General features: G+C 50.9%; 1 protein-coding gene across 3 annotated transcripts in view; it reads left to right on the forward strand.

Annotated features, from left to right (window-relative positions):
- LOC116941211 (rho-related BTB domain-containing protein 2-like) overlaps positions 1-14645 on the forward strand; it is a 102611-nt gene that overhangs the window by 64526 nt on the left and 23440 nt on the right. For all 3 annotated transcript variants that reach the window (XM_032952019.2, XM_032952020.2, XM_076066375.1), the window contains 5 exons: positions 2225-2410; positions 4826-5012; positions 6553-7374; positions 9237-9473; positions 11268-11400. In XM_032952019.2, coding sequence (XP_032807910.2) covers positions 2225-2410; positions 4826-5012; positions 6553-7374; positions 9237-9473; positions 11268-11400 — 1565 coding nt within the window. The remainder of the gene's footprint in view (positions 1-2224; positions 2411-4825; positions 5013-6552; positions 7375-9236; positions 9474-11267; positions 11401-14645) is intronic.

A 14645-nucleotide genomic window follows, 5' to 3' on the forward strand; every position in this document is an offset into this window, starting at 1 on the left:
TTCTTGCAACGTTGGAATACAATCCACATATTGAGCTGCTCCTGCGATGCCTTTGAAAGTTTAGACCGATAAGAAACGTAATATGTTGAAGAGGTCCACTTTGTCCTTTTCAATGACAGTTTGAAGTACACTGATTGAACAGACCTTCAAAATGTAACCTTTGAAATGTCTTTACTCGAAATTCAATAGCCTTTAGAAACATTTAATCAATAAAAAAAAAATCATTTTGAATGTCATAAAAAAAATAAGTCCTTTGTAAATTACCCACTTTTTTTCAGTTTTTTTTTTTAAATATATATGGGTTTGTGACAGATATCCAGTTATACGGATTCGGCAGGTTTTCTTTCACTTTGTTGCTGCGAGGACTGAAAATAAAATGCACAGAAAGTCCAAGTGGTAATAGACGCTCGCCTATTTACACGCAAGGCATGGATAAATGTTAGGGGCGCTGTTGTGGTGAGATGTTAACTCCCTCGCCAGGTATACAGGAGGCCGTGGGTTCGATCCCGACCCTGACGCCTGTATGTGTGGAGTTTGCACGTTCTCTCTGTGGTCGCGTGGATTTTTCTCGGTGGGGGGGGGGGTGTTTCCCCTCCACATTGAGAAACAACATGCCTTTAGATTATTTGGTGGCTATAAAATGTCCACATAAGCCAGCGGTTTGTATGTGGCACGGTGACAGTAGTGGGGAATGTTGCACTCCCGGTCGTGGGAACCATTATCTATATATTGTCCACTCGCGAACCGAAATCATCGAATCAAATACGGCACAAATTCCTCGGTAATGTTAAGCTTCGGCTTGCGATGCATGCAGTTTAATTCACTACATGCTGAGGCTTTGTTGGAAAGTAACGGTACAGTGTTTATCAGGAGCACCTGGAATGCGCCCAACCATATCAGATCCCAGAAGCTAAGCGGGTTGAGCTTGTACAGTGATTGCGAGTATATCTCGTACAACTGCTTTAAAAAAGATATTATGAATGCAGATTTTCAGAAATACATGAATATGGAGTACAGGTAAAAACGTAAATCTCACGTAATTTGATTCAACATAAATATAGATTGTGATACATGCATCTAATCATGCACAAAAGAGTTGTTTTTTTTTACCATGTTTTGCAAATTTCATGAACATTACCTGTTGTCACAATGAGGTTAGCAGAGTAAACGCAACTGTACAATGGACCAAACAAGAAACAATAGAAACAAGGCTGTAGAGACGAGAAAGGGTATACATGCTCAAATAAAATCACGGCCCTGAGCCTTGACAAGTGAATTGTTGGTCACAACTACTCACCCACTCACTGCTCACCACACTGCAGGTCACAGCAACTCACCCACCCACCCACTCACTGCTCACCACACTGCAGGTCACAGAAACTCACCCACACACTCACTGCTCACCACACTGCAGGTAACAACTCACCCATCCACCCACTCACTGCTCACCACACTGCAGGTCACAACAACTCACTCACCCACCCACTCACTCACTGCTCACCACACTGCAGGTCACAACTCACTCACCCACACACTCACTGCTCACCACACTGCAGGTCACAACTCACCCACACACTCACTGCTCACCACACTGCAGGTCACAACTCACCCACACACCCACTGCTCACCACACTGCAGGTCACAACTCACTCACCCACCCACTGCTCACCACATTGCAGGACACAACTCACTCACTCACCCACCCACTGCTCACCACACTGCAGGTAACAACTCACTCACCCACTCACTGCTCACCACACTGCAGGCCACATCACTTCTCTATCTGCTTCTTTGTTCGCACTGCTCCACTTTGGAATTCCCTACCACCGTCTCTTTTCCCAAGCTCTTATAATCTTACTCAATTTAAGAAACGTGTTCATTTGTTTAAATCTAATTCAATAGTGCCGTATGTTGCTGGCCACTTGGTGTCTTTGGGTCTGCGGTCAGCAATCGTGATGACAAAAAGTGCACGTACAATGTGTTCAACCAACTCAGTCACAACTTGCTTTTAATTCTTTTATTAAACTGTATAGAATTGTTTATTGTTTTGATTAATGATGTGATGATGGCGCTCTGAGTGGAAGATTTGTGCCACAGAGGCGCCACCATGTGAACCAAAAATAAGTTCGCTCGACTTGGCTTCACCTCCACGAGAGGCTTTGGACCGGCTTCACCTCTGTGACCTCTGGTTCCCTGCATCTGCTTTCCTCGTGCGCTGCGGCAGGTCGGACGTGGTGGTGGTGTGCTTCTCCATCGCCAGCCCCAACTCTCTGCGCCACGTGCGCACCAAGTGGTTCCCCGAGATCAAGCACTTCTGCCCCCGCACGCCCGTGCTGCTCGTCGGCTGCCAGCTTGACCTCCGCTACGCCGACCTGGAGGCTGTGAACCGCGCGCGCAGGCCCCTCGGCCGGTAAGCCAGGACAGGCGGGACCGAGCCAGGCCCAGGCCACGCCAGGCCAAGCTACATTGTACGTGCACTTGTACAGCCCCTTATCAATCCACTGCCGGACGAGGGCCCGACCTGGAGGCTGTAGATCGTGCGTGCAGGCTGCTCGGCGGGTAAGCCAGGTGAGGCCAAGCAGGGCCTGGCCAGGCCAGGTGAGGCCAAGCTGCATTGTACTTTAATTGTTATCACGCAGGAGTCGTACTCATTTTCAACGTGGCCCCAATGTCACGCCAGCCCCGGTATGGTTGGCCGATGCAGCCCTCCACTGTTGATTATCGTCATCATCTGCAATCTGTGGCTGATTATTCCATGTCATTCCTTTCCATTCGTGTGCCTCTTTCTCCTCTCCGTGTTTTTTGCAGTCGTCCTCTGCTACCTTCCACTAACGGTGCTATTGCTTTAGATTAGTTCTGTAACACTGGGCATCAGTAATTTAGGAAGAGATGACATCAATGTGGGTTTGTTTACTTCCACGAAGCCTGAGAATCAGACACGTAAGCTCCAGTGACATGTATAGGTACAGTCCTTTTTGTAAATCCACTGTTGGATAAGGGCCTCCCCACGCCGTGCGGGTCGTGGGAGTTATATGACCATACTTGACCATGCTGGTCAGTAACGGTTGGTGAAGGCAAGGAGCATAGATGTGGGAGCATAGAAGTACAATACAACTTCGGATTTTGCTCCACTGCCCTCCACCGAAGTTGTATTCGTGCAGCAAAATTAAACGTTGCTTGCCCCTTGGTTACCAATTACAGACACTCGTTATAAAAGAACGCTTCGCTGATCCTGCCTGTAAGTTGTTCATTCAGCATTAACGCTGCCTTATGATAGTAATACTGGAGATGACAGGCCAACGTTTTGTGCAACGGTCCTTCTTGTGGGGTGTCTGGTATCTGTGCCTGAGTACCTTGTGTTACCAAACACTCCACCTCAGCAGTGGAGAGAGTGGAGAGTTTCCCATACCTGGGCAATGTGCTCATGACCAGCTCCGGTTTGACAGCAGAGGTCTCACTCCGAATCATTCGGGGGGCATCTTTTCATTGGCTTTGTGGTAGCTACCTGGTCTGTCGCTCCGCACGAAGCTTCGGGTCTTCTCAGCCACAGTCATGCCCTCCCATCTCTATGCTTGTGGAATGTGGACCCCTCTAATGGAACATATGCGCTGGTTAGAAACATTCAGGCAAGGCTGCGTTGGCTGGGTCATATAGCCCGCATGCCCAGCCACAGGTTCCCCAAGCAGCTTCTGTTTGGCTGCATAGAGGGGGCTTAATCGGGCACCACATGGGCTGGAGAAGAGATAAACTGGTGCGGTAGGGAGGATGTGGAGCTGAGTGGACTTGCCGACTACTGGTGCCAGCGGTGTCAAGATCGGTCTCGATGGAGGAGGCTCGTGAAGGACGCTACTGGGCAGTTGAAGGCATTCGCCCTCCAGCAACAACGGAGGGCAGAGGAGCAACGCTCACAACAATGAAAGGAGCGCAGGGCGGCTAAAATACAGCAAGTTGGCACAGTAGGGGGTACAGCTGGTGCATCAGACAGTCATCTCAGTCAGCCAACCCATGGCACCTCGGTCTGTCCCGAGACCTCCTGTCTGCAAGCCTTCGACACTTTACATGGCCTCAAAGTGCACGTGGCCTGGCACAGGCGCTGTGGTGACGTCACCGTCACTTAGTGGCGAATGGCGGGTATTGGTATCTGTTGTGCGTGTCACTGCATTGGGTGTGTTTGTGTGCTAGTGCGAAATACTTCATCAGGAGCAGGAGTGCAGTGCTTTGCCCACTTTACTACAATCCTGGTGACCCGGTTTAAATTCCTGGCCATTAGCCACAGGTGACATCTGAACCTTTACTGAACCCTTCCCCGTGTTATCTCCGTCTATGCCGAGTATCTGGTGTGGTTGTGTCAACGATCAGCATTGGAAAGACATTAGTGGCCCGGCATGCGTAGCGATTGTTACACCGTCCCTTCATGTATCAGGTAAACATTCATACATCATTCCTGATTGTGCGATTAAAGAAGACTTCCAGTGGACGCTGACAGTGATATCCGGGAAAGGTGCTTGCTGGCAGTGTCTGCTCTAACATTTAAATTAGGCCCAATGGGGATAACATGAGCACGCATATACACGTGTACACGTGTATACGTATACACTTGAGACGCTGCGTACGGTATAAATCCAGATCGTGTTGCAAATTGCATTGCGTGCGTGCTCGCTTGTACAACACAGCCACAGCTTTTGCTAGGCAAAACTAAAATGTAAAAAAATTCCATTACTAATTTCTCAACTACGCCGTACAAGGACCGCCTTTTGGCTACGAATCTCAGGAGCAATGAGCGTGACCGGGTGACGCTTGGGCGGGTGTGACCGTGACGCCGCAGGCTGATCAAGCCGGGCGACATCCTGGCCCCGGAGAGGGGTCGAGAGGTCGCGCGCGAGCTCGGTGTGCCGTACTACGAGACGAGCGTCGTCGCGCAGTTTGGAGTGAAGGACGTCTTCGACAACGCCATCCGCGCCTCCCTGCTCGCCCGTCGCAACCTGCAGTTCTGGAAGGCTCACCTGCGCAAGGTCAGGCCCGGGGCGCGGGGGCAGCACCGCCTGTGTGCACACTGCGCCCTGCGGCGGTCGATTGTGACAATGTCCTTTTAGCACCCCGGCGGTCGTGTATTCACTCTCCACCAATGCCGTGTATTCACCCTCCACCCAGGCCGTGTATTCACCCTCCACCCATGCCGTGTATTCACGCTCCACCCATGCCGTGTATTCACCCTCCACCCAGGCCGTGTATTCACCCTCCACCCATGCCGTGTATTCACCCTCCACCCATGCCGTGTATTCACCCTCCACCCATGCCGTGTATTCACCCTCCACCCATGCCGTGTATTCACCCTCCACCCATGCCGTGTATTCACCCTCCACCCATGCCGTGTATTCACCCTCCACCCATGCCGTGTATTCACCCTCCACCCATGCCGTGTATTCGCCCTCCACCCATGCCGTGTATTCGCCCTCCACCCATGCCGTGTATTCACCCTCCACCCATGCCGTGTATTCACCCTCCACCCATGCCGTGTATTCACCCTCCACCCATGCCGTGTATTCACCCTCCACCCATGCCGTGTATTCACCCTCCACCCATGCCGTGTATTCACCCTCCACCCATGCCGTGTATTCACCCTCCACCCATGCCGTGTATTCACCCTCCACCCATGCCGTGTATTCACCCTCCACCCATGCCGTGTATTCACCCTCCACCCTTGCCGTGTATTCACCCTCCACCCATGCCGTGTATTCACCCTCCACCCATGCCGTGTATTCACCCTCCACCCATGCCGTGTATTCACCCTCCACCCTGGCCGTGTATTCACCCTCCACCCATGCCGTGTATTCACCCTCCACCTTGGCCATGTATACACCCTCCACCCATGCCGTGTATTCACCCTCCACCCATGCCGTGTATTCACCCTCCACCCAGGCCATGTATTAACCTCCACCCATGCCGTGTATTCACCCTCCACCCTTGCCGTGTATTCACCCTCCACCCTTGCCGTGTATTCACCCTCCACCCATGCCGTGTATTCACCCTCCACCCATGCCGTGTATTCACCCTCCACCCTTGCCGTGTATGCACCCTCCACCCTTGCCATGTATATTACGCAAATGCGTGGGCAGTGCTCGTTGTCATCATCATTATTAGCATCCCTTCTCCTGAGCTACTCTCGCCTCCCAGCTACGACCAGGCCTACCCCAGCCCCTATCACTACCCCAACCCCTCACCATTACATTCTCCAGAAATTGTACATGGAGTAATATCTGCCCCCTTTACAAAACTGCACTGACCAAGATGCACAGACATATTCTTTTTGAGCTACCTTGTTAAATAATTCCACACGAGCGCAATATTGGACGTTCAATGGCAGCGCTGAACACAAAAAAAACCTAATTGCATTATGCCGACAACTTGAAATTATTCCGCAAAGTGGCGCATAACGTCTAGGTTTCCCCCTTGCCGTGAATGTGGCAGCATTATTCGATTGTCACAGATGCGCCAAAGTTCGACGAAGTAAACACTGCCAAATTGTTCAACCCCCTCCGATCCGCCCTGCAGGTGCAGCGTCCGCGCATGCAGGAGCCGTGCCTTCCGCCCCGGCCCCCACCGCCTCCGATCCGCGTGCCGCCGCCGCCACCGTGCAGCCCTCTCGGGGACCCGGACCCCTGGGCCACGCTGCTGGGTGACCCCCCCATCTGCTCCGACGTGAGCTTCCTGCTGCAGGAGGGCGAGCGGTTGCACGCTCACCGCGTCTACCTGGCCATCGCCTGCTCCAAATTCCACGACCTCTTCACCATGGACCTGCTCGAGGCCTCCTCCGAGTGCGAGGGCGACCACCACCACCACCACAACAACGACAACAACAATCAGGCTGCCGGCCAAACGGACGCCTCCGGCGCCGCAGCCGCTTTCGGCGCGGACGGCCAAGAGAGCGGGCGGCCGGAGACGGACCGAAGTCTTTCGGCGAGCGACAGGGCCGTTTCGAGCGGCGCCGATGGAGACGTCGACCCGAGCGGAGCCGAGCGACCGAGTCGCGACGAGGCGGACGCCCCCCCCTCCCCGGAGGAGGAGGAGGAGGAGCGTGCGGAGCGGCCGCGTGCGGCGGAGGCTGCCGAAAAGACGCCGCAGACGCCGGCGGAGAGGCTGCAGGCCAGGAGCCACGGGCGCGGGCTCCTCACCAGGGCCCTCAGCCTCAAGGTGTGGAGCAAGGAACCTCGGGATGAAGCCGGCTGCTGCGGTGGAGGTGGCGGAGGCGGCGGCGGCGGCGGTGGAGGAGGAGGCCACGGCAACGTGGCCGACGAAAACCGCCGGCGGCTTCGAGCATCCCGCAGCGACGGCAGCATCAAGCTGGGCTCGGCGGCGCAGCAGGGCCTGGGTCAGGTGCGTCGTTCGTTTCGCGAACGAGGATAGTCACGGAAATACTCAGTGACCAATTGTTTTTCATTTATTTGTATTTGATCTAACGATGGCTACTGGGAGATGAGATTCGTCAAGCGTGATGACGGCTATGGCTGCTGTGCGATAAGCACTGCTGTTTGTGCGGAGACGGAATTAACTATTAGTCTGAGCCATTAGGTAATTTGAGTTACGGTCTTAAGAGACTGCATTGTACTGAGCAAGAAGAATCAAACATGGTAATTGGCTATACAGTATATGAAGCAATTGGCGGGACCCCGGGGTCCCATCACTGCCCCGGGGTGGGAAAAACCGCGTAGCGACACGAGTCTTGCCTTACCGACAACAAAGTTGAAAAATTACATAAACACGTTAAATTCACCGCCTGGGGGGCGGCGGGCTCGCCTTGGCAAAGAAGCTGAGGATCGACGGCTGACCGGAGGGCGTCGTCACCGCGCGCGACTGCGGCGGACGCCCCCCCGGGGCTTGTGTTTGGCCGGTGGGGTGGCGCCCATCGTGTTGATCGCCGCCTGCTGGCGCTTGTTGGCGCGAGTCTGGGTGGGCGGCGCGTTGCTGTCGGGATCACGAGTGGGCGGACTGAAAAATAATAATTATTGACCTGATTTTTGCGGGACCCCGGGGTCCCGCCAAATGATTCATTTGTTTAAACATGTACATACCGAGTTCACTGGCTGGCTGACCTCGAAATATTGGTAGAGAAAAATTGCGCGCCACCTCGCACCGACATTTCATTACTGGAATCGTTTGACTAAGGTTTTGACTGAAAGACCAGGGACCGTGATCGCCGAGACGTAAGACAGCTCGCAGTGGTGGCGGTAATATTACGCAAACTCAAAGAAATGCCTCGGAACACAAGCAGCTCAAATGGGCCTTCGACTCATGTAGGAAATTCGAGTGCACCAAATAATAGCTCTAATTCATGTCCAAACAAACATAGAGCGCTAATTCACATAAACAAGCTTATGAATACTTCTCATCTCTATCTTGTCTGCAGCTCTCTTCTCTCACCATCTCACTACGCCTCCTTGCCTACACCTCTTTCATGTCATCTCCTCTCTGTCTCATCTGTGTCTCTCTTCTCGCATATTATTACTCCACAACATTCATGCCATCTCACTACATTTCTATCGCTCGTCTACATCTCTTCTGACATCCCATGAGGAGTTCGTAAATTAAGAGGGGGGGGTGGGCGCACCCCCGACGTAACGTCCGCTTTGGGGCCCCCAAATGAGACAGCACCACCACCACCGTGGCTGAAACAGCGGTGGGCGACGGTAGCCTTCTCACGGTGGCCCACCTATTCCGTGCTCTCACGTTACCTTTCACAACAACGTGACCCTGGCCTGCGCTCCTTCAACGGGGGGAGCAGCAAAACGACGCGGGCTCTCTCCCGAAGCCCTCCCGTTGTGTCCAGTAAACCTCGACGTTGGCATCTGCACAGCACTTTCGCGTGTGTGTTGAACTTCTTTCGTATCGTACTTAACCAACCATGCTAATTGGAGGTACGAAGAAGGACAGCAAACTAAGCACAGAAAGCAGTTTAAAGTAATTCGTTTTCAATCTAGATTTAAAAGTGCGTAGCTCCAGTGGCTTCCTAATATTGGAAAAACGTTCCAGACGGCCGCAGAAGCGCATCTGAAAGCGCGCGATGCGGTGACCGTCTTTGTCCGACGGCCAGCCAAAAGCCGCCGCTGCTGCGAGGATGACCGGAGTTTGCGTGACGGTTTACGCTGCTTGACGAGATCAGCGAGGTATTGATCGCGGTCCATCTGTGGCAAGCACTTTGTGTGCGCGACGAGCGCTAACCGAGCGACCTCCGCGCCCAGGTGGTGGCATCCCGCTCGCTCGTGGGCTGGGGCCGCGGCTTCGTCAGCGTGCACCTCGAGTGGGCCGAGGACGCCCGCACGGGCCGCCGGCGGCTCGCCACGGTGGTGACGGCCGACCGCGGGGTGCGCGTGGGCCCCCTGCGCGCTGTGCTGCGCTACCTGTACGCGGGACGCCTCGAGGAGGGCCTGCGCAGGGAGCAGCTCATGCAGATCGCCGCCATCGCCGAGGCTCTCGAGGCAAGGCCCCCGCCAGCCGCGTCTTTTCTGCCCCGCGACCCTCGCCTAAACGGGTTCAACGTTCGGCCCGTCAGTCCGCTAGCCGGGGGGCGGAGCGGCGGTACACTGTGTGGGTCACGCGTCGCGCCACGGGCATGACGACCCAAGTTCAAATCCCAGCCATGGCTGACGGTGGCGAGTGATATTGGAACCGATTCTGTTCTCCCACACCGCCTCTCTCCCACCAACTCGTACTGACCAGTACGAGTTGCAGTATGGCCAAAACCTTCCATTGCCAATTTGTGGTGGGGAGGTCTTCATTCTTTCGTGGGATTGAAAATGGTTGGAATTCATGTTTTATTTTACATTTGCGTAGCAGACGCTGCTGTAGTGTAACGGCAATCCTGAGGGTTCCAAGTTCCATGTCCCGGTGTGGCAGTTGAACAAATGGGCCAGGTTCTATAATACCCCTTCCTCTGTCCACATAGCAGCATAAATGGGTACACAACACTCTGTTGATCGATTTTTTGTTTGTTATGCCTTACCAGTGATGTATCTTGCATTATTAAATTCTGCAAAAACATTTCAGTGTTCACTCAGACAATAAGGCTATCTACGCTAAATTATTCAGCAAGGAAAGGGGTTTGTGTCCTTGCCAGGAGGAGACAGCAGGTAATGACGAACCCTTCACACTGATGTTTCCAGTGCTGTTCATTGAAGGGAAGCATCCTGCAGGTACTTCATTGCCGAGCAGCTGGTCAGTGTCTGTTTGTTGATGGCTCACAACTGTTCGTGATCTCCCGAGTCCTTGTCCAAGGTGCTGGATTACAGATGTGTACCATTATGCCCGCCAGAATGATGGTAACGACCAATTTATTATATCTTTTGTCTGCGGCTAATACGATTTGGTAATCACAAAAAGTAAATATAACACCATAACGCATAGTAGTTGAGGCTCTGCAACAAGCGATTGATTACAAATATGTATGAAGTTTGAGATTAGTTAATCGCAGGTGTATTCATACCCTAATTGCAGAGGCTTGTGAAATACATTGTGGTGGCTTATTCAGCAAGTCGGAAACACCTGGGCTTCTTTACTTGCGCGCCACCATTGCCAAGGGAATTAGGTCAGTGGATTAAGCGCCCTTAGTCTGTGAACGTTGTGACGCCGTAGCTACATATGGCCCATTAGTGTCTCGTGTCACCTCAGAGATGGATCAGGGTCAGGCGTGAGGCTATTGGTGTGGGTGTCAGGGGTGTGACGTTGTCGAGTTATGAATAGGTTTTCCTCCCATCACGCGTGTGGCCCCAAAGCCTTCACCAATCCCTCTTGATGTCATCCGAGGAGAGGCTCAATAATGAAAATCCATTCGGAGGCTGAATGAATGAGATGCACTGCCAACACTTGTGCCACTTTAACTAATGTGGCGACTGCACACACACACACGCTACGCCACACCACGTAATGCATTTAGTGCGGGGTTCAATTTAATTTAAGGCCTGGGATGTAGCTCCGTTGCTAGAGCTCAGGCTCCCAGGCGTTAAGGTGATTATTTAATTTACAGCCATGGTCGACGCAGTCTATAATCCCATTTACACTGCTAGGTGGACAGATGCGGGGGGGGTTAATTGTTTTCAACTGCCACGCCGGAAGATGGAATCTGAATTGTGACCTCTTCATTGTGAGACGTAGTTCGCTAGGCATTACACCGCTGCAGCAGCAGTATCCATAAACTCTGCAGTGGCTCTGGCGTGCTTTTTGTGCAGGCATAACGCCCCGTGTCGCCGTTTGTTTTGTCATCCGAATGCCCGCAGGTGTTTGACCTGCGCATGATGGTGGCGAACCTTCTGAACGACGAGGGCTTCATGAACCAAGAGATTACGAAAGCCTTCCACCTCCGTCGCGCAAACCGCATCAAAGAGTTTCTCGCTAAAGGGACGCTGGCAGGTGGGGGAAAAAAAAAACAATCCTTCAGCCATTATCGTCAATATCAGATGTCATCATAAATTATGTATTAGCATACATCAAGACATCGTCGTCTTTAATAAACATTCTAACACGTGGAGAATCATTTAGAAAATAAATAAGGCTGCTGAGATGCAGGACACTACCGTGCATCTGCATACAGGATCTAACTTTCGGCCAAATATGAGGAATTGCTACAGCTGCTTAGAATGCTGTGGTGACACCATTATTATGATGAGCATTATTATACTGTATTGCTGAGGAGATCAAGACGATTCAGAATCACATACAAAAGCGCAATGTTATAGTATTTGTTATAAATAAAGATAATCGAGCAAAGAGTGGTGTAATTACAGAATGTACTACCTCGTTGTTGAGAAGGTTACTCACCTCTGAAGTAGAGTCGGAAGACTGAGATTCGCTGACCTTGAAGAATGTATTTGGTTTTTCAAATAAATGTGAAAAACCAAAGAGAGTGAGATGACTAAGAGCACGTGGCAAGGCCAAGGTGGGCAGGGGGCAAGTGTTCTCAGAATTTCGTGCAACGGATAAGAATATATGTTTATAATTGCTAGTGCATATAATACACATTCATTGTAATTCTTACGTTAGGGAATGGCGACACATACTTTGTAATGTCGACAAGCACATCTTGCATTTCATACACTGGATTGCCAAGGAGATTTACGGAACGCAGCTTTAATCATGTCTGTTTGTGGTTGAATTTTAAAACTCGGATTTATTTATGGCATCCTTCTCGGCACGCCCAGAATTCCAGCTTATTTAAGTGACCAAATTTCGAGAGAATTTACTGGAAGGTATTTGAGGGGATCAGCCAAAATGAACGGTTGATGTGGGACAATGTTGTGAGGGAACGTACAGCAAATCAGGCGCTCTAGACAGGACGATTGGTGTCGGAATGGGCACAAAGCGGCAGCGTTATAATGAGGTTTCACAATATACATGCATTTTTTATATATAAAAAACAATTTTTACGTCTGAGAAAGAGACATTATGAATGTACAAAAACAGCTGATTTAGAAAAAAAATAGGCAGGTTCACAAAGATGTGATTTCTACAAAAAAAACTAGCCCCATTATATTTGCAGTGCATGCTCCATATGGGAGGACGCATCACTGTGACCTCCTCTGTGCCATGGCTGGGCAAATGTCCTTGGACGCGAGAAGACATTTTCACAGCAAAGCTATTCTCATTTACACGGCTATTGGTCCATAGATCTGCACTTTATTTGTCTGACCCGTTGTTATCACCATTGGACAATCCTAAAGGTTGGTGACGTGCGTCTGATTGCCTGTTAATAATTCCCAGATTTTGTACACAATTTGGATAAAAAAATATTTAATGTGGCTGCCCCAAAGTTTTGGAACCTTTTTTAGTCTCTTCGCATATCCATTCTGCCATCTCCCTATTTAAATTGACTCCATTAAAATGACTGAAGTTCAAGTGCGAATCTAATTTTATAACATGAATGCTATTACTTTTTTTTTAACCCGTGATAATGGAATATGTTGGTGATGTCTGCCGCCCGAGTCACCCTTGAGATAGAGCTCCTTCGCTCAGTGGGGCTTTACTCGGTTTAAAAAAATAGTTAAACAAATTCCACGTGTAACATTGCTACTGTTCCTGCTGCGATTGGAAATGAGGGGCCAAAATTTCCCCCCCCCCCCCCCGCCAAATTGCGTCTTGTATTTACATCGCCACTTTTTCTAATCATCTCTCTCTAGAGGGCTTAAGAGGCTTGGCTATTTTTTGTGCATTCACAATGTCTCTTTTCCAATTACTCTTTTCTTTCTCGTTACAAAATACATTATGGATAATCTCTTCTCCCCAGCGAGGCCCATGCCCCGCTGTTTTGTACCGCACGTTGGGCTGTCATTGCATATTTAGACGCTGCGATGTATACATCCAAATTGTATTACACTACATTGTGAATCTTCCTCAGATAAAATATCCAAATTGCGGTCGTGATCAGACATTTCCACTAGAGGGCGGGGATTCTACGTGCACAGTGGCAAAGGCGAGTTTTGCAGAAGCTTGTACTTTGCATCTCAGAAGGAAATTATGCCACAAGCAAACGCTGGGGGCAGGACACGAGGACAGAAATCACATTTACACACTGGTGTACCATCCGCGTGTCTATTTTAGAGTTGCGATAATTAATCGATTGAGTGGATGAATCAAGCAAAGAAGTCCATAATCGACTGGATTACATATGTGTGGTCGATTACACGGACCCCTTTGAAAAGAGCGAGCACCCTAACATCCCGCCTCCTGAAGACGGGAAACCCCCGACAAGCCACACCCAGCGTGACGCGGCTGATGATGCCGGTGGCATTGCCAAGCCCCCGGCCATCACCTCCCATCCAGCGGCACATCTGGGAGCCGAAGTTAAATGTTTCACCCCCCCCCCCCCCCACCAACTATTGCCGTGCAATCTGAATAGTCGAGCAATCGAAACGGCAATGCGTATCGGGTAAATCGATTACTTTCTCGGGTATCTCAGCTGTAAATGCACTGCATTAACAAGTTGAAAATACATGCATTACAAATGGATACACTGACAATAACACTGAATGTAAATGTGGTGAATCATTTTAATAACTGCAATGTTAAAGCACCGCGGTACGTGACATTGCACAGCACTCCGCTCCCCTTACCCGCGTCGGTGTGTACCGCGTACACTTTAGTACCTTAGGCCCATCTTGGACGCAGGGCCTCGGGTCTGAGTCGACAATGAGCTTTTCTCTAATCGGCGTGAGGCATGCAGAGGGTGAGGGTTTATAATGATTACCGCCGAGTGCCCTCCAGAGCCCCATGCAATAATATTCACAATGCATCGGCACCCCACCTCGCTGCCCTCTCTGTTCATAGCCACCGATTGTAACCTTGTATGAATGTGTTCGTACGTTGAACTTCTTTCGCGCCGTACAGAGCCAACCGTGCTAATCGGAGGTGCGGGGGGAAGGACAACAAACTGAACACAAGAAGCAGTTCTAAATAAAATTAAATTTTCATTCCAGATCGTTTTAAAGTGCGTTGCTCCAGTGGCTTCGTAATATCGGAAGGAAGAGCGTTCCATACGGCCGCAGAAGCGCACCTGAAAGCGCGACGCAGTGACCAACTATATGACCTTGGCCTGTAACGTTGAATTGATGCAGTCTATACGTATTGATTCCGAAGCTCACGGTAATGCTTGGAATTGGCAT

This window comes from Petromyzon marinus, chromosome 11 (genome assembly GCF_048934315.1).
Source record: "Petromyzon marinus isolate PM22_M1 ecotype Great Lakes invasive population chromosome 11, UKy_Petmar_22M1.pri1.0, whole genome shotgun sequence".
In the NCBI taxonomy this organism is placed as follows: Eukaryota; Metazoa; Chordata; class Hyperoartia; order Petromyzontiformes; family Petromyzontidae; genus Petromyzon; species Petromyzon marinus.